The sequence below is a fragment of the Pseudophryne corroboree genome, assembly GCF_028390025.1.
Source record: "Pseudophryne corroboree isolate aPseCor3 chromosome 3 unlocalized genomic scaffold, aPseCor3.hap2 SUPER_3_unloc_16, whole genome shotgun sequence".
NCBI lineage: Eukaryota > Metazoa > Chordata > Amphibia > Anura > Myobatrachidae > Pseudophryne > Pseudophryne corroboree.
The window spans coordinates 471,715-495,781 of record NW_026967504.1 but is presented as its reverse complement, the minus strand read 5'-3'; the positions used below and the strand labels follow the sequence as shown (position 1 = coordinate 495,781).

The 24,067-nt window shown below is 46.1% G+C and overlaps 1 protein-coding gene across 1 annotated transcript in view; it reads right to left on the bottom strand.

Annotated features, from left to right (window-relative positions):
* The window catches only part of LOC134983471 (zinc finger protein 84-like), a 98,931-nt gene that overhangs the window by 10,722 nt on the left and 64,142 nt on the right, over nucleotides 1-24,067 (bottom strand). The window contains exons 5-6 of the mRNA XM_063949142.1: nucleotides 12,206-12,298; nucleotides 8,677-8,956 (exon numbers count right to left, since the gene is read on the bottom strand). Of these exons, the coding sequence (XP_063805212.1) occupies nucleotides 8,677-8,956; nucleotides 12,206-12,298 (373 nt within the window). The remainder of the gene's footprint in view (nucleotides 1-8,676; nucleotides 8,957-12,205; nucleotides 12,299-24,067) is intronic.

Here is a 24,067-nt window from a genome sequence, read left to right as displayed (position 1 = left end):
GCCGCACCAAACAAAATAGACGTTATGCTAAGAACTTACCGTTGATAAAGTGATTTCTCCTATATCCACAGGTATCCACAGGATAACATTGGGATATGCCGAAGCGACAGCGGAAATGGCACCAAACAGTCACAAGCTTTCTGGCCTCCCAGGATGCATTGGGGCTCTTGCATATAATCCTGCCCACTGACTCAGTCAAATAAGTTGTTTCCACAGCAATTTAGGCAGGAACATCATGTAGAACCCTGTTCATGCGATAAGAACACACATGCACACCCTTCCATACAAGAGAGAAGAGGTTTAGTGATTGTAAAGATCCTCAAATCAGGTGCGTCAGGGTGGGATTCCTGTGGACATAGGAGAAATCACGTTATCAACGGTAAGTTCTTACCATAACGTCTACTTCTCCGGCTGGGTCCACAGGTTATGCACAGGATAACATTGGGATTCCCAAAGCCATTTTTAGTGGTGGGTACGCTCCTGATTAGACAGGAGAACCTATCGTCCGAATTTAGCGTCATGAGAGGCAAAAGTATCAAAGGCGTAATGTCTAATGAAAGTGTTAATGGAAGACCATGTGGTTGCCTTACAAATCTGTTCTCCTGAAGCACCATGTTGTGCCGCCCAAGAAGGACCTACCTTATGTGTAGTGTGCAGAGACATTGGCCGGAACAGGGAGATCAGCACGAGAATAAGCTTCTGAAATTACCATTCGGAGCCATCTTGCCAGCGTCTGTTTACTAGCAGGCCATCCTCTTCTGTGAAATCCGTAGAGAATGAAGAGAGAATCTGTCTTTCTGATGGCACTAGTACGATCCACGTAGATTCTTAACGCACGGACCACGTCCAGCGACGCTTCTCCCGCAGAAAGTCTCGATACCTGAAAAGCCGGGACTACAATCTCTTCGCTAAGGTTCAATTTTGAGACCACCTTCAGAAGATAACCAGATCTATTTCTGAGAACTGCTTTATCTGGAAAAAAGATCAGAAAAGGAGACCTACACAATAGTGCTCCTAAATCTGACACTCTTCTAGCTGACGCCATTGTCAGTAGAAAGAGAACTTTAGCCGTCAACCATTTAAGATCTGCTCTCTTAAGAGATCCTCAAACGGAGGTCCCTGTAAGAATTTTAAGAACCAGATTCAAATCCCAGGGAACTGCAGGAGGAACAAAAGGTGGTTGAATGTGTATCACTCCCTGAAAAGAAAGTACGCACATCCTGTAAGTCAGCAATCTTTTTCTGAAACCATAAAGTTAATGCTGATACCTGAACTCTCAAGAAAGCAATCCAAAATCCTGGATACTTTAAAAGATCTTGGATCCAAACTTTTCGCTACATCAATGAGTATAGGCTTGCCATATTCGATGATAAATACGAGCTGAAAAAGGTTTTCTTGCTCTAAGCATAGTTTGAATTACTTGTTTTGAAAATCCTCTTGCTTCTAAGATAGAGGTATCAACAGCCACGCCGTCAAAGACAGACAATCCAGATGACTGTGATAACAAGTACCCTGCATTAGTAGATCTGGACGTTGAGGGAGCAGTATTGGAGCTTCCACGGACATCTTTAGCAGATCTGTGCACCAATGCCTTCTGGGCCAAGCTGGAGCTATTACAATTATGTCTCCCTTTGCTTGCTTTATTTTCCTCACTACCCTGGGTAACAGGGAGACTGGAGGAAACAGATATGCTAGACGAAACTCCCAATTCACTGACAGTGCATCTACAAGGATTGCTCCGGGATCCTTTGTTTTTGATCCGTATATCGGAACTTTGTTGTTCAGATGGGATGCCATGAGATCTATCTCTGGCAACCCCCATCTGTTTACTATGGTCTGAAACACTTCGGTTTCCTGAATGGTTGTCGACTGAGAAAATCCGCTTCCCAGTTCAGCACTCCTGGAACAAACACTGCGGACAATGCTGGGAGATGGAGCTCTGCCCACCTTAGTATGTGAGTTACTTCCTCCATCGATCTTTTGCTGTGAGTTCCTCCCTGATGATTGAGGTACGCTACCGCTGTAGCATTGTCTGAACGGATCTGGACTGGTCTTCCTTGCAGACTGTCCTTTGCCTGAACTAGAGCAATGTATATGGCCCTTATTTCCAACAGATTTATTGGCAGGCGACTTTTCTTATGGTCCATTTTCCCTGGAACCAGAGGCTTTCGAACACCGCTCCCCAGCCCTGAAGACTGGCATCTGTTGTCAGGATTTGCCAATCCGTTACCCAAAAAAGGTCTCCCCTTGCTTAGATGGTCTGTCTGTAGCCACCAAGCTAGAGACCTTCTTACGTCTACTGGAAGATTAATCATCTGTCTTTTTATTGTCTGATGTCTTCCGTTCCATCGGGTCAGAATGAGAAGCGGTAGAGGTCTGGAGTGGAATTGTGCATATTCCACCATGTCGAAGGTAGACACCATCAGACTCATCAGTCACATTGCTGCATGGACTGATATAGTCTGACTGCAGCAACTCCAGAGTCATTACTTGCACCTTCGATATCTTTTTCCATGGTAACAAAATTCTCTGTAGACCTGAATCCAATATGGCCCCCAAATGAACCATCCGTTGTGACGGACTCAGACGACTTTTCCCAGTTTATGAGCCACCCGTGTCTTTGTAGACAAACTGTTGTCTGTTGAAGATGGCTCAAAAGTAATTCCTGAGATTGTGCCAGGATTAAAAGATTGTCAAGGTATGGAAATATTCTTATCCCCTGCTTGAGGAGATAAGCTGCCATAACCACCATAATTTTGGTTAACACCCTGGGGGCTGTTGCTAGCCTGAAGGGCAAAGCCTGGAACTGAAAATGTTGCTGGAGGATGGCAAACCTGAGGTAACACTGATGGGACCGCGCTATGGGCACATGCAGTTAAGCATCCTGTATATCCAGAGATACCATGTAATCTCCCGGTTCCATGGCCAAAACTATGGAGCATAATGTCTCCATGTGGAACCTTGGAAACCAAATGTATTTGTTTAACATTTTGAGATTGAGAATGGGTCGGAATGACCCATTTGGCTTCTGCATCAAAAATAGATTGGAGTAAAACCCCTGTCCCCATTGTGTCGGGGGTACTGGGATAATTACACCAGACTGAAGCAAACCGCTTCCTGCAGGGCACTGCCTTCGAATCTATTCGAGACGGACTGGTGCAAAAAAACCTTTGAGGAGGCTGCCTCTTGAAGGGGAAACCATAACCGAGAGATACCACCTTCTGCACCTAAGCATCTGTCGTCGACTGCTGCCATATATGTGCAAATTGAAGGAGTCAGCCCCCAACCCTGGAATCCTCCAGCTGGAGGCCAGTACCCTCAGACTGATGGCTTCTGTTCTGGCTTGGAAGCCGGCCGTCTATTGGCCCACTGCTTCCTACCCCTAGTTGACTTATTGAACTGGGGCTGCTTAGGTTCCTCTTTCCCTTTTGCTCTGCCTTGCCATCGAAATGGACAAAATTTCAAACCCCTAGTCTTAGGGTTATAACTAACCGGAAGTCTGACCTTCTTGGATTCAGCTTCCGATTCTAGAATATCTGTCAATTGTTTTCCAAACAGAATATCACCAGCGAAAGGCAGAGCTTCCAGAACCTTCTTGGATTCTGCATCCGCTTTCCAAGTACGTAGCCAAACTGCTCTGCGAGCAGCTACTGTCCAGGCTGATGCTTTAGAAGCAATTGTACCCATATCAAGTGCTGCTTCTTCCAAATATTGCGCAGCTTGTTTTATACGGACTATAAGAGATTCCGCCTCACCTGTGGAAGGGAAGAGGCCTTTTTCTAGTTTCTCCGCCCATTCTACCATCGCTCTCGTCATCCAGGCTGAAGCCATAGCTGGCCTTACTACAGCCCCCGAGAGAGAAAAAAATATTTTTCAATAAACCATCTATTCTTCTATCTGTAACATCAGACAGTGAAGTAGACGGCAATGGTAAAACAGATTTACGCACAAGTCGCACTACATGTGCATCTACTTTAGGAGGAACTTCTCTTTTTGAACAATCCGCAGCTGGAAAAGGATAACAAGAATCCCATTTTTTCGGAATCTTATATTTTTTACCAGGCGTATCCCAAGGTTATTCCATCATTTCCGTCAGATCTTCTGATACTGGAAATTCAGTCCTAACTGTCTTTGTTCATTTACACACAGGTGCTTTAGATTTTGACACTGTCTTGGCTGATTCCTCCAAAGAGAGAATAGCCTTCATTGCATCAATAAGCTCAGCTATATCCTCTGAGCTAAAACCCTCCGACTGATCATCATATGGGGTATTAGAATACACTGTATCCTCATCTGTTGTATCATCTTGTGTAGTCTGGAACATGGATGTATCCCTGGTCCTAACAGCCTGGCTACTTGTAGAAGCTACTGGAACCAAATTATAAGGAGGGAGTATGGGTTAATAGTGTAACCTATTCCCTGGGGTGGAACTGCAGGAGTTAATCTGTCCAATATTGCAGACAAGGTCTGCGCGAACATACTCCATGATGGCTCTACTGGTTGTTAAACTGGAGCCTGCTTTTTACTTTGCCGATACGCATAACAGTTTGTACATAACCCATCATAAGTAATAAACTGTTCCAAACCTACTAAAATCCCCGTTATACAAAATAAACAAGGATGTAGGAGTGCCTGATAAATTATCCTCGTCACTTTTGCCGCTCACAGACATAGTCAATTTTTCCGTGTTTACCAACTACACAATTTGTGACTGAGAATCACACACACACACACACACACACACACACACATATAAATATATAGAAGTGAAATCAATCTGACCACAACCGTGCACCTGAATTGAGGTTCAGAATAAAACTGACAACATATAAAAGTCAGCAATCACACTAGCAGTCAGTCACATGTTATATATTAAACATTGTCATATGAGAATATAATCAACCACAAACAATTACTTTACAAGTAAGTAGGAGTACAATTGCTGTATCTATGTTTTAACAGCTATTATAACAAGTTTTTCAGACATTTTTGTAGAAAACAACAGTACTGTACAGGCCTCATATGCAATATGTACCAAAATTAACAATTCATACTAACAAGTAGAAGGAATTTTAGTACTGTATAACCCTTACTCAGTAGAGTGGGATACAGGGAGACTCACCCCTTCCATGATCGATCAATACGCTCGAAAGACGCTGAATGGATTCAGACGCTACTAGTGTACACTACCGCTCCGGTAACTGATGAGAGACACAGACGCTCAATAACGGACACAGACGCTCAGTGAACGATAAGTGTATGCAGACGCTCCTGTGTGCGACCCGGTCTAGGCGGAAACTCTAGTGTACACCAAGCTGCGACCGAGTACCCTCGTTGTAGCGTCTGAGACGGAAAAGAGGCCATCAGTTCATGGACGGGAGACGCGTGGAAACTGGTCATGAACTGGGGGGAGGGGCGACCAGGAGAGCGTCTGACTCCCCCTGCTGACATAAACTCTAGGGATCGCGGCCTCAACCTAGTCCTGGTGCCTATGGTCCCTAAAGCATAGCGCTGTTGCACTTAAGAGTGGCGGCGTATCAACCACTGTTTGTAGTCTCCTCCAATACAGTGCGGCTGTGTCCGGAAACCCCTAGTAAAAGGAAACCGATGCCTTACCTTCTCCCCATGCTCCGGCCACAGCCTGGTAACGTCTGCTGGACCTGCTAGAACATCCGTCACAGACGCCCGCTGAGACAGCACTGTACCGCGAAGGTAAGTGTTGTTGCGACCTGGTGGGGAGTTGTTGGAGCGACTCTTTCTAGTATGCATTTAAGACGCTGTTAAGAAAGATCACTCAAAACAGACTATAAAAATAAAATAATAAGAGCTTAGGACTGCTCTAACAGCAGCCCTGTGACCATGGTCTGGCTCCTGCCGCACCAAACAAAAAACTGATTTGACTGAGTCAGTGGGTGGGATTATATAGAGGAGCCCGATGCATCCTGGGAGGCCAGAAAGCTCGTGACTGTTTGGTGCTATTTCCGCTGTCGCTCCGGCATATCGCAATGTTATCCTGTGGATAACCTGTGGAACCAGCCGGAGAAAAACTGATTTGCCTGAGCCAGGAGGCGGGGATAGATGGACAGGCCTGTTGCATACTGGGAGGCTGAAAGCTTTGACAGTTTGTTACAAATCTCGTGACTGTTTGGTGCTATTTCCGCTGTCACGTCATCATATCCCAATGTTATCCTGTGGATAACCTGTGGATCCTGCCAGAGGAACATATATATATATATATATCTAAGAGGATAGAATTAGATCGGTGTTGTTACACTGTTTTGTTTGCAGGTTACTTGATACTTTTGTCCCCATTGGTTACTATAGGTCACGTGGACGAGGTTCTCTCCGTGTCCCCGGACGTAGCATGTGTCAGATGACGTCACTTTGATGCGCTGGAGTGAGCGACGGATGGCGACATGGACGGTTCCACCGGGTATATTAACGACACGGGACATGCACATGCGTGAAGATGGTGACACTAAAACTACTGCATGATCATTGTGAATGTCTGAGGTATTCATAGATGTGTCCAGCACATTTTATTAGGGGGTGCACCGTCGGAGGGGTGTATCTAGCCTTTTGGGCGTGTCTAGCACCATCTATTGACGGTCAACGCAATATAAAATATCCACCCCTGTACCAATCCTAATAAAGCAGATACATTGTCAGATGTTGTGGTGTGCACCAAGCAAACACCCCTGATGCCACTCACTGCAATTACACTGCTCCTCCTCAGCCTGGTCTGGCTCCCCCTCTCTTTCCCCTGCAAGCTGCAGCAGCTTACTTACAAGTCAGTCACTCACTGACACTGACAGTCACAGACTAGTACTGCTGCTGCTGCTGCTGAAAAAACGAATGATGTGTCAATTTTGCCGTCGACCGCCTGCCAGTATTGAATTTGTCTTCCTAAGAGGAACGCTGGCTGCATGCTGATCCTCATCAGTGGCTGGCGTTGGCATAGCATAGAAGGAGAGAGTTGGGCATGTGGCGGGTGGGCGTGCGAGCAGCATGATGTAATCACATCACATCACGCTGTTTTTGTACATGGAGGTGGAGCCGGGAGTTTGAAAGCCGTGGCAGTGGCACCCTTGATTAACCCAAGCATCCGGTCAGTAATGCAGTCCTGACAGGGTGCAGCGCAGAGGGGACAATAATCAGCCTGTTCGGCGATCGCTGCATCAGGCATGTGAGATCGGGATGCCAAATATTAGGGGGTGCCTGTGCGCAACAAGGACCCCCCCACCCCTGCGCACACCTATGGAGGTATTGATACAATGCAAATTTGTTGAGATATTGTTTCTTTTTCAGATGGAACCATGGGTCGTGCACGTGATGCAACTGGCAAAAGGGAGCCACTGGTTTTGTCCGAGACCGGCATTTGTTTGTTGGTGATCCCTTGTAGACAGTGAGTAGTATCCATCTACAGTGGAAGAAGCATGGACACCAAGAATATCAGCGGCAGAACAGTGGGCGAAAGTAGATCATGACAAATCGGGACCACAGGCATTTAGGGCGCCTAGCAACCACCAATCGTTCCAAACGCATCAGGAACTGCACCAACAGTACAATGCCAGACCCAGCCAAGCAGTCCCACAGTCCCAGATCTGGTGAATTGGAGGGCCACGTGAGATGTGGTGGCACGTCAGACTGGTGCTCTGAAAACCTATCCAAGCCTTTCAGCCACTGTTCTGCCGCTGAGAGCAAACCTAAAGTTTAACACTAATGTGATAGCTGTTTTTATTGTAATTATTTGAGCAATAGAGTAGGATCTGCAGTATAGTGGGGTTCCTTGACGGGGGCTGCAGGCTTAAATGCATTGAGCAATACATGAACTAAAACGCCACTGTTTATTATTTTTAGTTAAAATAGTAATGCAAGACACATTTATGTATGTAGTAAGGCTACTTAGATTGAGCAATATTTGATCTGACCATTACATTCCCTAAAGTCATAACCTCAGAACTGCACAGAGCAGGAACTATTATTCACAAGTAATTAGGAATGTGTTCATCATGAATAAGTCCACAATTACCGTCTGAAGGTTACACAATTATTTCAAGTCTACACAACTGATATTTGAGGATAAAGCCTTTAACAGAAAACACCCCTGAAGAAGTCACTATTGACGAAACACGTTGGCGGATACGCAATTTGCATTTAGAGTGAATTGGCAGTGGATAAGAACAAGCCCACCCATGTAAGGGTGACAATTGAAAAATGCTTGTCTTATGATTATACAGATATGTACTTGTGATAAGCTTTTAATCTGTTTTACTTGTAGTTCTAGATTCAAATTTCATTTTATTTCTGAATCTCATACGAACTGTATTTGGTGAGCTCAGGTCTACTGTATAGCAGGAAATATTTCTTACCTGCATCATCTAACAAAATGCATATAAATTAGGCACTCCACAAAAAACTTTACTAATTATATTTTATACATATATACACATTTATATATAATCACTAATAATAAACTTCTGCTTGTTACTTTTAATAACATTATAGTGTTGTGTGTAATAACTCTCTACATGTGATATTTGTCATGGATAGCTTGTGTAAGAAACACCCAAATGAAAACAGGGCTGATGGCGGAGGAGGGTGTAGGATATGAGATTGCTGTAGTGACTGAGCAATGAGAATATGTGACTTCTGTAATAAGTGTTTATTACTCACCTGTGCTGATATCTGTAGGGATCTCCTCCTCCTTACACTGCTGATCACCCCTCACACACGTCTCTTCTTCTCCCTCTATATCTTCTGTCTTTATATCAGTCACATACGTCTCTTCTTCTCCCTCTACATCTTCTGTCTTTATATCAGTCACATACGTCTCTTCTTCTCCCTCTATATCTTCTGCCTTCATATCAGTCACATACGTCTCTTCTTCTCCCTCTATATCTTCTGCCTTCATATCAGTCACATACGTCTCTTCTTCTCCCTCTATATCTTCTGCCTTCATATCAGTCACATACGTCTCTTCTTCTCCCTCTATATCTTCTGCCTTTATATCAGTCACATACGTCTCTTCTTCTCCCTCTATATCTTCTGCCTTTATATCAGTCACATACATCTCTTCTTCTCTCTCTATATCTTCTGCCTTTATATCGGTCACATACGTCTCTTCTTCTCCCTCTATATCTTCTGCCTTTATATCGGTCACATACGTCTCTTCTTCTCCCTCTATATCTTCTGCCTTTATATCAGTCACATACGTCTCTTCTTCTCCCTCTATATCTTCTGCCTTTATATCAGTCACATACGTCTCTTCTTCTCCCTCTATATCTTCTGCCTTTATATCAGTCACATACATCTCTTCTTCTCTCTCTATATCTTCTGCCTTTATATCAGTCACATACGTCTCTTCTTCTCCCTCTATATCTTCTGCCTTTATATCGGTCACATACGTCTCTTCTTCTCCCTCTATATCTTCTGCCTTTATATCAGTCACATACGTCTCTTCTTCTCCCTCTATATCTTCTGCCTTTATATCAGTCACATACGTCTCTTCTTCTCCCTCTATATCTTCTGCCTTTATATCAGTCACATACGTCTCTTCTTCTCCCTCTATATCTTCTGCCTTTATATCAGTCACATACGTCTCTTCTTCTCCCTCTATATCTTCTGCCTTTATATCAGTCACATACGTCTCTTCTTCTCCGCCTATATCTTCTTCCTTTATATCAGTCACATACATCTCTTCTTCTCCCTCTATATCTTTTGCCTTTATATCAGTCACATACATCTCTTCTTCTCCCTCTGTATCTTCTGCCTTTATATCAGTCACATACGTCTCTTCTTCTCCCTCTATATCTTCTGCCTTTATATCAGTCACATACGTCTCTTCTTCTCCCTCTATATCTTCTGCCTTTATATCAGTCACATACGTCTCTTCTTCTCCGCCTATATCTTCTTCCTTTATATCAGTCACATACATCTCTTCTTCTCCCTCTATATCTTTTGCCTTTATATCAGTCACATACATCTCTTCTTCTCCCTCTGTATCTTCTGCCTTTATATCAGTCACATACGTCTCTTCTTCTCCCTCTATATCTTCTGCCTTCATATCAGTCACATACGTCTCTTCTTCTCCCTCTGTATCTTCTGCCTTTATATCAGTCACATACATCTCTTCTTCTCCCTCTATATCTTCTGCCTTTATATCAGTCACATACATCTCTTCTTCTCCCTCTGTATCTTCTGTTTTAATATCAGACAGACTTTCTACCTATAAAAAACAAACAAACAAACACTATAATGACATTTGCATACAGTCAGACTAAACTGAGGTGAAACAGTATAATATCAGTGTATAAGACACACAGCTACTCTACAGATCATATAGTGACAGTCACTTTGGTACATTGGGGAGACCCTAAATCCCACCTACCTGATCTTCCTGTGGGAGCCTGTGATTCTTCTCTGTACAATCCTGGGAATACAGAGGACGGGGACATCTCTCTGGGGTATCTCTGTTACTGGGTCCATCTGTAGGAGACACACAGTGACTGAGTACAGTGTATATATGTGATTATCAGGTGATGTGTGTATATAGGGGCCCCCATACCTGCTCTACCCTGTACAATACATGACAGTCTCCTCTTACCCAGTGATGTGAGGGGCCGGTGATTCTCCATCATCACGTCCTTGTACAGACCCCTGTGTTCCTCTATATACTCCCCCTCCTGCATGGAGACATAGACAGTGACATCCTGACACCTTATAGGAATCTAACACCCACAGTGACACATTCATCACCCAGACACATCCCCTGGTGTTATTGTACAATGTCCCATTCCCAGCAGTCACCTCTCCAGTCATCACCCAGACACATCCCCCGGTGTTACTGTATAATGTCCCATTCCCAGCAGTCACCTCTCCAGTCATCACCCAGACACATCCCCTGGTGTTACTGTATAATGCCCCATTCCCAGCAGTCACCTATCCAGTCATCACCCAGACACATCCCCTGGTGTTACTGTATAATGTCCCATTCCCAGCAGTCACCTCTCCAGTCATCACCCAGACACATCCCCTGGTGTTACTGTATAATGTCCCATTCTCGGCAGTCACCTCTCCAGTCATCACCCAGGCACATCCCCTGGTGTTACTGTATAATGCCCCATTCCCAGCAGTCACCTCACCAGTCATCACCCAGAGACGTACCATGGTGTTACTGTATAATGTCCAATTCCCAGCAGTCACATCTCCAGTCATCACCCAGAGACGTACCATGGTGTTACTGTATGATGTCCAATTCCCAGTCACCTCTCCAGTCATCACCCGGACACGCCCCCCGTTGTTACTGTATAATGTCCCATTCCCGGCAGTCACCTCTCCAGTCATCACCCAGACACATCCCCTGGTGTTACTGTATAATGTCCCATTCCCAACAGTCACCTCTCCAGTCATCACCAGACACATCCCCTGGTGTTACTGTATAAAGCCCCATTCCCAGCAGGCACCTCTCCAGTCATCACCCAGAGACGTACCATGGTGTTACTGTATAATGTCCAATTTCCAGCAGTCACCTCTCCAGTCATCACCCAGACACATCCCCCGGCGTTACTGTATAACACCCCATTCCCAACAGTCACCTCTCCAGTCATCACCCAGACACGTCCCCTGGTGTTACTCTATAATGCCCCATTCCCAGCAGTCACCTCTCCAGTCAGCAGCTGAATGATCTTGTTGGGGAGTTCTAGTATCTTCTGGTCATTGTGTCTCTTATGTATTAGTGTGTCAGTGAGTGAGGTAGAGGCACCGTGATGGGGCTTTAGGTCTGGCTTAGTCCACCTGCAACACGAGGATGGTTGCTGGGGGTCTCACGCTCACCGGATGTCTTCTTCACTATGTTGCAGTCCTGCTAAATGGGGGAGACATCAATATCACTGTAAATACTCCCAGATCTCCTCACCTCCCCAGTCATGTCCCTGTATTATTATTATAGATAATAGGATTTTAATACCTACCGGTAATTCCTTTTCTCTTAGTCCGTAGAGGATGCTGGGGATGCTTCAAGAACCATGGGGTATAGACAGGATCCGGAGACATGGGCACTTTAAGACTTTGAATGGGTGTGAACTGGCCCCTCCCTCTATGCCCCTCCTCCAGACTCCAGTTTAAGTAACTGTGCCCAGGAAGACGGCCATTACGAGGAAATAATTTATTGTTAAACCACGGTGAGCATCTTACCAGCTCACACCTCCAGTATGGCGCAGAACGTTCCATTCAATAGAACACCAGCCGACGGCATGAAGAATATGAAGCAATATGCTGACATAAAGCATAACACAACCTGTGGGTAAACACAACCAATTACAGCATAACGCATGCCACAGCATGATTAACGTCAGCAACAGGCTGACTTAAACGCAACACACCATGTGTGTAACCATACCCAATAACTGCAGATACAGTACGCACTGGGACGGGCGCCCAGCATCCTCTACGGACTAAGAGAAAAGGATTTACCGGTCGGTATTAAAATCCTATTTTCTCATACGTCCTAGAGGATGCTGGGGACACTTCAAGAACCATGGGGTTTATACCAAAGCTCTAGAACGGGCGGTAGAGTGCGGATGACTCTGCAGCACTGATTGGCCCAACAAGAGGTCCTCATCAGCCAGGGTATCAAACTTGTAAAACTTTGCAAAGGTGTTTGAACCCGACCAAGTAGCTGCTCACCAAAGTCGTAATGCCGAGACCCCTCGGGCAGCCGCCCAGGATGCGCCCACCTTTCTGGTAGAATGGGTCTTCACCGATTTCGGTAACGCTAATCCAGCCGTAGAATGAGCCTGCTGAATCGTATCACAGATCCAGCGTGCAATAGTCTGCTTGGAAGCAGGAGCCCCAATCTTGTTGGGATCCTACAGGACAAACAGAGCCTCCGTTGTCCTAATCTGAGCCGTTCTGGCGACATAAATTTTCAAAGCTCTGACCACATTGAGAGACTTCTATTCCGTCAAGACTTCAGTAGCCACTGGCACAACAATAGGTTGGTTCATGTGAAACGACGAAACCACTTTTGGCAGAAAATTGCTGATAAGTTCTCAACTCCGCTCTATCCGTATGGAAGATTAAATAGGGGCACTTGTGGGACAAAGCCAAACTCTCAACAGTTCTGTGTCTAACAGTATTTCCAACGCCGACTACAGCGTCGTTGGGATCAACAGTGATTCTGGCAAGTTCAGGAGCCAACTACTTTGTTGAAGAACTGTCAAGGAGAATGCAACGTTTTGCACCACTTGGTTTCTTGACCTCGCCGTAATCAGGAGAGCGTCCCAGTACAGAATAATAACGACTCTTTTACTATCGAAGGAAAACCATCATATCGCCATCATTCCAGTGAATTGGTAATGACAATCCTGAATAGCAAACCCAGGTAAGCCTAATGCGGAAGAAACCTTAATTAGACCCCCTTTCTCCTTTTCCAGATTGGAGATTCCTGCCCTGAGAGATTCCAGCTTGTAGTTCAACTTCTTAAGTAGAAATTTTTGGGATTTTAGATATAGGATTGTTCTGACCGAGCCGTCCGGCCTAGGGAGCACGAAAAAGCTTGAATAACAGCTTTTTTGTTTTTGTGACCGGGACAGCAGGACAATGACCTGATCCTGACACAACTCTTGTATGGCGTTGCATACTACCTCCCCATCCACAGGAGAATCGGTAAGGTCTATTTGAAATATCGGTGAAGGGAAACGTCTGGAAACTGCAGTATGTCCCCCTTGGGACTCTATTCTTAAACTCACTGGTCCATGTCCGTTCCAGGACTGACTAAAGAGTATTATACGTGGTCCCACCAGTGTAGACTCCCGCAAGATAGACCCAGCGTCATGCGGTGGATGTGGCAGAAACAGAGGAGGATTTCTGCTTCAGCAAACTTGAAAAGACTGCTGACCTCTGACCTTTTCACCATCCTCTAACTGCAAAGAAAGGGAAATCCGTATCTATTCGGTCGAAATGACTGCATCCTACAATAATGCATCACCAACCGTTGTGAGGGAACATAGGGCAAGAAGGTAGACTTACCAGTGGAATCTGCCGAGATCAACTTAACAAGACCATCCCCAATCCAGGTTTCACCTTCATAGGGAAGGGACTCAAGTTCTTCTCGGAGTCAGCCTCAGCATTCCATTGGTGAATCCACAACGCCCTCCTAGTCGAGACCACCATGGAATTGGCCTGCTAACCCAAGAGTCCTATATCCCTTGTGGTCGCACGGCAGTCTGCTGCAATGTTATAGATATTACCCAACTTCAGGAGTACCCTGCATACAACTACTTCCCCCCTACGCGCACGTAATGCAAGTACAATCAACGTACACGCGGACACATAATTAGAGTATCACATATCTTCCTGCATATGATCCTTTGTGACAGGGCCCCATGCAGAACAGGGGGTGACTCACTTTATTCTATCCACGGCGGGAAAAGAATAAACACTCGGAATCCTCTTGAGGATTTGAAAATATCTGGTCACGGCCACTCAGCACATGAGAAGGAATAACTTTACCTCAGCATTCATTATAAATTTTTTATATATATATATATATATATATCTTTAAATATAGCTATACACACAAATATATAACTCATATATAAATATCCCCTTTGACAGGAACAGCAGGGTTCCTAGTGACGTTAATACGTTCTTAATGTGTATGAAACATGTACTGAATGCTGATTTTATGGATCTAGTCAGGAAAATAAGAATTTACTTACCGATAATTCTATTTCTCGGAGTCCGTAGTGGATGCTGGGGTTCCTGAAAGGACCATGGGGAATAGCGGCTCCGCAGGAGACAGGGCACAAAAAGTAAAGCTTTTCCAGATCAGGTGGTGTGCACTGGCTCCTCCCCCTATGACCCTCCTCCAGACTCCAGTTAGGTACTGTGCCCGGACGAGCGTACACAATAAGGGAGGATTTTGAATCCCGGGTAAGACTCATACCAGCCACACCAATCACACCGTACAACTTGTGATCTAAACCCAGTTAACAGTATGATAACAGAGGAGCCTCTGAAAGATGGCTCCCTAAACAATAACCCGAATTAGTTAACAATAACTATGTACAAGTATTGCAGATAATCCGCACTTGGGATGGGCGCCCAGCATCCACTACGGACTCCGAGAAATAGAATTATCGGTAAGTAAATTCTTATTTTCTCTATCGTCCTAGTGGATGCTGGGGTTCCTGAAAGGACCATGGGGATTATACCAAAGCTCCCAAACGGGCGGGAGAGTGCGGATGACTCTGCAGCACCGAATGAGAGAACTCCAGGTCCTCTTTTGCCAGGGTATCAAATTTGTAGAATTTTACAAACGTGTTCTCCCCTGACCACGTAGCTGCTCGGCAGAGTTGTAATGCCGAGACCCCTCGGGCAGCCGCCCAAGATGAGCCCACCTTCCTTGTGGAATGGGCCTTAACAGATTTAGGCTGTGGCAGGCCTGCCACAGAATGTGCAAGTTGAATTGTGTTACAAATCCAACGAGCAATCGACTGTTTAGAAGCAGGCGCACCCAACTTGTTGGGTGCATACAGTATAAACAGCGAGTCAGATTTTCTGACTCCAGCCGTCCTTGAAATGTATATTTTTAAAGCTCTGACAACGTCCAACAACTTGGAGTCCTCCAAGTCGCTTGTAGCCGCAGGCACTACAATAGGCTGGTTCAGGTGAAACGCTGATACCACCTTAGGGAGAAAATGCGGACGCGTCCGCAGCTCTGCCCTATCCGAATGGAAAATTAAATAAGGGCTTTTATAAGATAAAGCCGCCAATTCAGATACTCTCCTGGCGGATGCCAGGGCCAGTAACATAGTCACTTTCTATGTGAGATATTTCAAATCCACATCTTTTAGTGGTTCAAACCAACGGGATTTGAGGAAATCTAAAATTACATTTAGATCCCACGGTGCCACCGGAGGCACCACAGGAGGCTGTATATGCAGTACTCCTTTGACAAAAGTCTGGACCTCAGGGACTGAGGCCAATTCTTTTTGGAAGAATATTGACAGGGCCGAAATTTGAACCTTAATAGATCCCAATTTGAGACCCATAGACAATCCTGATTGCAGGAAATGTAGGAAACGACCCAGTTGAAATTCCTCCGTCGGAGCACTCCGATCCTCGCACCACGCAACATATTTCCGCCAAATGCGGTGATAATGCTTCGCGGTGACTTCCTTTCTTGCCTTAATCAAGGTAGGAATGACTTCTTCTGGAATGCCTTTTCCTTTTAGGATCTGGCGTTCAACCACCATGCCGTCAAACGCAGCCGCGGTAAGTCTTGAAAGAGACAGGGACCCTGTTGAAGCAGGTCCCTTCTCAGAGGTAGAGGCCACGGATCGTCCGTGACCATCTCTTGAAGTTCCGGGTACCAAGACCTTCTTGGCCAATCCGGAGCCACTAGTATCGTTCTTACTCCGCTTTGCCGTATGATTCTCAATACCTTTGGTATGAGAGGCAGAGGAGGAAACACATACATCGACTGGTACACCCAAGGTGTTACCAGCGCGTCCACAGCTATTGCCTGCGGATCTCTTGACCTGGCGCAATACCTGTCCAGTTTTTTGTTGAGGCGAGACGCCATCATGTCCACCATTGGTCTTTCCCAACGGTTTATTAGCATGTGGAAAACTTCTGGATGAAGTCCCCACTCTCCCGGGTGAAGATCGTGTCTGCTGAGGAAGTCTGCTTCCCAGTTGTCCACGCCCGGGATGAACACTGCTGACAGTGCTATCACGTGATTCTCCGCCCAGCAAAGGATCCTGGCAGCTTCTGCCATTGCACTCCTGCTTCTTGTGCCGCCCTGTCTGTTTACATGGGCGACTGCAGTGATGTTGTCCGACTGGATCAACACCGGTCTTCCTTGAAGCAGAGGTTCCGCCTGGCTTAGAGCATTATAGATTGCTCTTAGTTCCAGAATGTTTATGTGAAGAGACTTTTCCAGGCTCGACCACACTCCCTGGAAGTTTCTTCCTTGTGTGACTGCTCCCCAGCCTCTCAGGCTGGCGTCCGTGGTCACCAGGATCCAATCCTGTATGCCGAATCTGCGGCCCTCCAATAGATGAGCCCTCTGCAACCACCACAGAAAAGATACCCTTGTCCTTGGAGACAGGGTTATCCGCAGGTGCATCTGAAAATGCGACCCTGACCATTTGTCCAACAGATCCCTTTGGAAAATTCTTGCATGGAATCTGCCGAATGGAATTTGCTTCGTAAGAAGCCACCATTTTTCCCAGGACTCTTGTGCATTGATGTACAGACACCTTTCCTGGTTTTAGGAGGTTCCTGACCAGGTCGGATAACTCCTTGGCTTTTTCCTCGGGAAGAAAAACCTTTTTCTGAACCGTGTCCAGAATCATCCCTAGGAACAGCAGACGAGTTGTCGGCATTAATTTGGATTTTGGAATATTCAGAATCCATCCGTGCTGCTTTAGCACCTCTTGAGATAGTGCTAATCCCATCTCTAGCTGTTCTCTGGACCTTGCCCTTATTAGGAGATCGTCCAAGTATGGGATAATTAATACGCCTTTTCTTCGAAGAAGAATCATCATCTCGGCCATTACCTTTGTAAAGACCCGAGGTGCCGTGGACAAACCAAACGGCAGCGTCTGAAACTGATAGTGACAGTTTTGTACAACGAACCTGAGGTACCCCTGGTGTGAGGGGTAAATTGGAACGTGGAGATACGCATCCTTGATGTCCAAGGATACCATACAGTCCCCTTCTTCCAGGTTCGCTATCACTGCTCTGAGTGACTCCATCTTGAACTTGAACTTCTTTATGTACAGGTTCAAGGACTTCAGATTTAGAATAGGCCTTACCGAGCCATCCGGCTTTGGTACCACAAATAGAGTGGAATAATACCCCTTCCCTTGTTGTAGAAGAGGTACCTTGACTATCACCTGCTGAGAGTACAGCTTGTGAATGGCTTCCAAACCCGTCTCCCTTTCGGAGGGGGACGTTGGTAAAGCAGACTTCAGGAAATGGCGAGGTGGATCTGTCTCTAATTCCAACCTGTACCCCTGAGATATTATCTGCAGGATCCAGGGATCTACCTGCGAGTGAGCCCACTGCGCGCTGTAATTTTTGAGACGACCGCCCACCGTCCCCGAGTCCGCTTGAGAAGCCCCAGCGTCATGCTGAGGCTTTTGTAGAAACCGGGGAGGGCTTCTGTTCCTGGGAAGGAGCTGCCTGTTGCAGTCTCTTCCCTCGACCTCTGCCTCGTGGCAGATATGAATAGCCCTTTGCTCTCTTATTTTTAAAGGAACGAAAGGACTGCGGTTGAAAAGTCGGTGCCTTTTTCTGTTGGGGAGTGACTTGAGGTAGAAAGGTGGATTTCCCGGCTGTAGCCGTGGCCACCAAATCTCCAAATAACTCCCCTTTTTATACGGCAAAACTTCCATATGCCGTTTTGAATCCACATCGCCTGTCCACTGTCGCGTCCATAAGCTCTTCTGGCCCAAATGGACATAGCACTTACCCGTGATGCCAGTGTGCAGATATCCCTCTGTGCATCACGCATATAAAGAAATGCATCCTTTATTTGTTCTAACGACAGTAAAATATTGTTCCTGTCCAGGGTATCAATATTTTCAATCAGGGACTCTGACCAAACTACCCCAGCACTGCCCATCCAGGCAGTCGCTATAGCTGGTCGTAGTATAACACCTGCATGTGTGTATATACTTTTTTGGATATTTTCCATCCTCCTATCTGATGGATCTTTAAGTGCGGCCGTCTCAGGAGAGGGTAACGCCACTTGATAAGCGTGTGAGCGCCTTATCCACCCTAAGGGGTGTTTCCCAACGCGCCCTAACTTCTGTCGGGAAAGGGTATAACGCCAATATTTGCTATCGGGGTAAACCCACGCATCATCACACACTTCATTATTATTTTATCTGATTCAGGAAAAACTACAGGTAGTTTTTTCACTCCCACATAATACCCTTTTTTGTGGTACTTGTAGTATCAGAAATATGTAACACCTCCTTCATAGCCCTTAACGTGTGGCCCTAATGAGGAATACGTTTGTTTATTCACCGTCGACACTGGATTCAGTGTCCGTGTCTGTGTCGACCGACTGAGGCTGACGGTGTTTCTGAGACGCCTGGACCGGTACTAATTGTTTGTCGGCCGTCTCATGTCGTCAACCGACCTTGCAGCGTGTTGACATTCTCACGTAATTCCCTAAATAAGCCATCCATTCCGGTGTCGACTCCCTAGAGAGTGACATCACCATTACAGGCAATTTCTCCGCCTCCTCCAACATCGTCCTCATACATGTCGACACACACGTACCGACACACAGCACACACACCTGGAATGCTCTGACAGAGGACAGGACCCCACTAGCCCTTTGGAGAGACAGAGGGAGAGTTTGCCAGCACACACCAAAAAACGCTATAATTACATAGGGACAACCTTATATAAGTGTTTCTCCCTTATAGCATCTTTATATATATTTATATCGCCAATTAGTGCCCCCCTTCTCTGTTTAAACCCTGTTTCTGTAGTGCAGTGCAGGGGAGAGCCTGGGAGCCTTCTCTCCAGCCTTTCTGTGAGAGAAAATGGCGCTGTGTGCTGATGAGATAGGCCCCGCCCCTTTTCCGGCGGGCTCGTCTCCCGCTCTTTAGTGAAGTTTGGCAGGGGTTAAATATCTCCATATAGCCTCTGGGGGCTATATGTGAGGTATTTTTAGCCAGTATATAGGTTTACATTTGCCTCCCAGGGCGCCCCCCCCCCAGCGCCCTGCACCCTCAGTGACTGCGTGTGAAGTGTGCTGAGAGGAAAATGGCGCACAGCTGCAGTGCTGTGCGCTACCTTTAGAAGACTGCAGGAGTCTTCAGCCGCCGATTCTGGACCTCTTCTTACTTCAGCATCTGCAAGGGGGCCGGCGGCGCGGCTCCTGTGACCATCCAGGCTGTACCTGTGATCGTCCCTCTGGAGCTGATGTCCAGTAGCCAAGAAGCCAATCCATCCTGCATGCAGGTGAGTTCACTTCTTCTCCCCTCTGTCCCTCGTTGCAGTGATCCTGTTGCCAGCAGGACTCACTGTAAAATAAAAAACCTAAGCTAAACTTTCTCTAAGCAGCTCTTTAGGAGAGCCACCTAGAATTGCACCCTTCTCGGCCGGGCACAAAAATCTAACTGGAGTCTGGAGGAGGGTCATAGGGGGAGGAGCCAGTGCACACCACCTGATCTGGAAAAGCTTTACTTTTTGTGCCCTGTCTCCTGCGGAGCCGCTATTCCCCATGGTCCTTTCAGGAACCCCAGCATCCACTAGGACGATAGAGAAACATTATGGTCGACATAAGAAACAGTATTCGTGTCGATCTCCGGGAGTAGTAACTGGGCAAAGTATCGGACTTCTGGCTCTGCAAGGGGGGTGACGGCGGGCTCTGGGAACGAGCATCTAGGCGTACCTAGCGATCAGACCCTCTGGAGCTAATGGTGTCCAGTAGCCAAAGAAGCAGAGCCTTGAAACTCACAAAAGTAGGTCTGCTTCTCTCCCCTAAGTGCCACGATGCAGGGAGACTGTTGCCAGCAGTGCTCCCTGAAAATAATAAACCTAACATAAAGTCTTTTCAGAGAAACTCAGTAGAGCTCCCCTGTGTGTGACCAGTCTCACTGGGCACAGAATCTAAACTGGAATCTGGAGGAGGGGCATAGAGGGAGGAGCCAGTTAACACCCATTCAAAGTCTTAAAGTGCCCATGTCTCCTGCGCATCCCGTCTATACCCCATGGTTCTTGAAGCGTCCCCAGCATCCTCTAGGATGTATGAGAAATTAGTAATGTCATGGTGACATTCCAAGATCCCCTCACCTCCCCAGTTATGTCCCTGTATTATTACTATATATGTGATGTCACTGTGACATTCCCAGATGCCCTCACCTTCCCAGTCATGTCCCTGTATTATTACTATAGCCATAACTGATGTCACTGTCACATTCCCAGATCCCCTCACCTCCCCAGTCATGTTCCTGTATTATTACTATTGATATAAGTGATGTCAATGTGATGCTCCCAGATCCCCCTCACTTCCCCCACTCATGTCCCTCTATTACTACTAATATAAGTGAAATCACTGTGTCATCACCACCACTCCAAATGTATTATAATAATAATAATAATACTACCAGGACACCACAAGCTGCTGTCCCTGTATAATAATAACCATACACAAAAACCTGCTCCCCCCGTATTATACTAATAACAACAGGACACCCCATTCTGCTCTCCCTTTATAGTAATAATAAAATGACACCACAGGCTGCTCCCTCTGCAAAATAATAATAATAATAGGACACAGCAGGCTGCTCCCTTCTGTATAATAATAATAATAACAACAAGAACAACAGGACAGCACAGCCTGCTACCCCTGTATAATAATAATGACAGGACACCACAGGCTGCTGACCCTGTATAATAAGTGAACGCCGCTAGCTACTCCTTCTTTATAATATTAATAATAGGACACAACAGGCTGCTCCTCCTGTATAATAATAATAACAAGTCACCACAGGCTGCTCCTCCTGTATAGTAATAATAACAGAACACCACAGCATGCTTCCCCTGTATTATAATAATGACAGGACACCACAGGGTGCTCCCCCTGTATAATAATAATAATAATAAGTGGACACCACTAGCTACTCCTTCTTTATAATAGTAATAATAGGACAACAAAGGCTGCTCCTCCTGTATAATGGAAATTACCAAGAACGGTACTCGGGCGCAATATGGGCTGTTGTTCTAAGGCTGCTGCTATATAACAGGATTAGTCAATCCTGATACCTAAGCATACACAAAAAGAAAACCAATAATAGCAGCGCTGAATTCAATTAATACTAAAAATTAAAAAATTAGATGGATTGAATGAAAACAGATTAAAAATTTTATTAATAACTCTGATTAATAACCAATTAAAAGTGAATGTGACCACCGGCAGAATAAGTGAACCAGAAATGTCCGTTCCTTTTAAATAACTGGACACCAGTTTAGGCAGAATATACAGGCTTAGGAGCTGATTGCACAGTCCCGAAAAGGGTTATTACCGCTTCTTAGGCCGCTGGAGGCTGCTCCCCTGTAAAATTATAACAACAACACCAATGCACACCACAGGCTACTCCCCCTGCATAATAGTAATAATAATAATAACAACAACAACAACAACAACCACAACAACAACAACAGCAACAGGACACCACAGGCTGCTCCCCCGGTATTATAATTATAATAATAATAATACTTCCCCTGTATAATAATAATAGGACACCACTGGCTGCTCCCCCTGTATAATAATAATAATAATAATAATAACTGTACACCACAGACTGCTCCCTCTGTATAATAATAACAACAGGACAACACAGGCTGCTCCTCCCGCATTATATCAACAGGACACCACAGGCTGATCCTCCTGTATAATAAATATAATAAATATAATAACTGTACACCACAGGCTGCTCCCTCTGTATAATAATAACAGGACACCACAGGCTGATCCTCCTGTATAATAATAATAACAACAACAACAACAGGACACCACAGGCTGCTCCCCCTGTAGAGTAGGATGCCACAGGCTGCTCCTCCTGTATACTATGACAACACAAGATGTTACCCCTGTAAGTTATGACTACACAGGCCCCTCCCCTTGTATACTATGACAACACAGGATGCTACCCCTGTATATTATGACAACACAGGCCACTCCCCCTATATACTATGACAACACAGGCCGCTCCCCCTGTATACTATGACAGTACAGGATGCTAACCCTGTATATTATGACAACACAGGCCACTCCCCCTATATACTATGACAGCACAGGATGCTACCCCTCTATATTATGACAGCACAGGATGCTACCATTGTATACTATAACAGCACAGGATGCTACCCCTGTATATTATGACAACACAGGCCGCTCCCCCTGTATACTATGACAGCACAGGATGCTACCCCTGTATATTATGACAACACAGGCCACTCCCCCTGTATACTATGACAACACAGGCCACTCCCCCTGTATACTATGACAGTACAGGATGCTACCCCTGTATATTATGACAACACAGGCTGCTCTATTATGGTAACGGCGGGGTCTGCGCCACCTGTATTACGGGAATGGCGGGGTCTGCGCCACCTGTATTACGGTAAAGGCGGGGTCTGCGCCACCTGTATTACGGTAAAGGCGGGGTCTGCGCCACCTGTATTACGGTAAAGGCGGGGTTTGCGCCACATGTATGACGGTAATGGTGGGGTCTGCGCCACCTGTATTACGGTAAAGGCGGGGTCTGCGCCACCTGTATTACGGTAATGGTGGGGTCTGCACCACCTGTATTACGGTAAAGGCGGGGTTTGCGCCACATGTATGACGGTAATGGTGGGGTCCGCGCTACCTGTATTACAGTAACGGCACGGTCTGCGCCACCTGCATTACGGTAATAGGACACTAGAGTGTCAGCCACCTGTACGGGGATAATGCAGCACCAGAAGCTGCTCCAGCTGCACTATAACAAGGCACCAGAGGCTGCTCCCCCTGTAGTACAGAACCTGACACCAGAGCTGCTCAGCCTATAGAATAATAATAATAATATCATTACCTGCTGCCAGACACAGCAATGGCTGCTCTCTGCTCCTGCTGCCTTGTGGGAATGATAGAAGGAAGGCGGAGTTTAGATCAGGGGAAAATGGCCGCCGCTTCTGACGTCACTATAAGGCCAGGGAACCTATTGCTGCTGCTGGACTTGTCTACAACAAAATGGCCGCCGGCCTCCTGAACTGAGGACATGTGGGTTAACATTCATTACATAGGCCGGGGCTGTGGGCGGGGTGTAGTAGGGGAGGACCCAGTAACCAGTAAGCAGCCTTTGCCAATCATGCCCTACTTCCTGCCTGTGCGTTCCACCTTACTTCCGGACTGTGCGGTCCACATGCAGGAAGTGAGTTTCATCGACTGCTGCAGTCTCCCAGGGTCCGTGGAGATCAGGTAATGGCGTCTTACTATACAGGGGGAGCAGCATGTGGTGTCCAGATATTATTATTATACAGGGGGAGC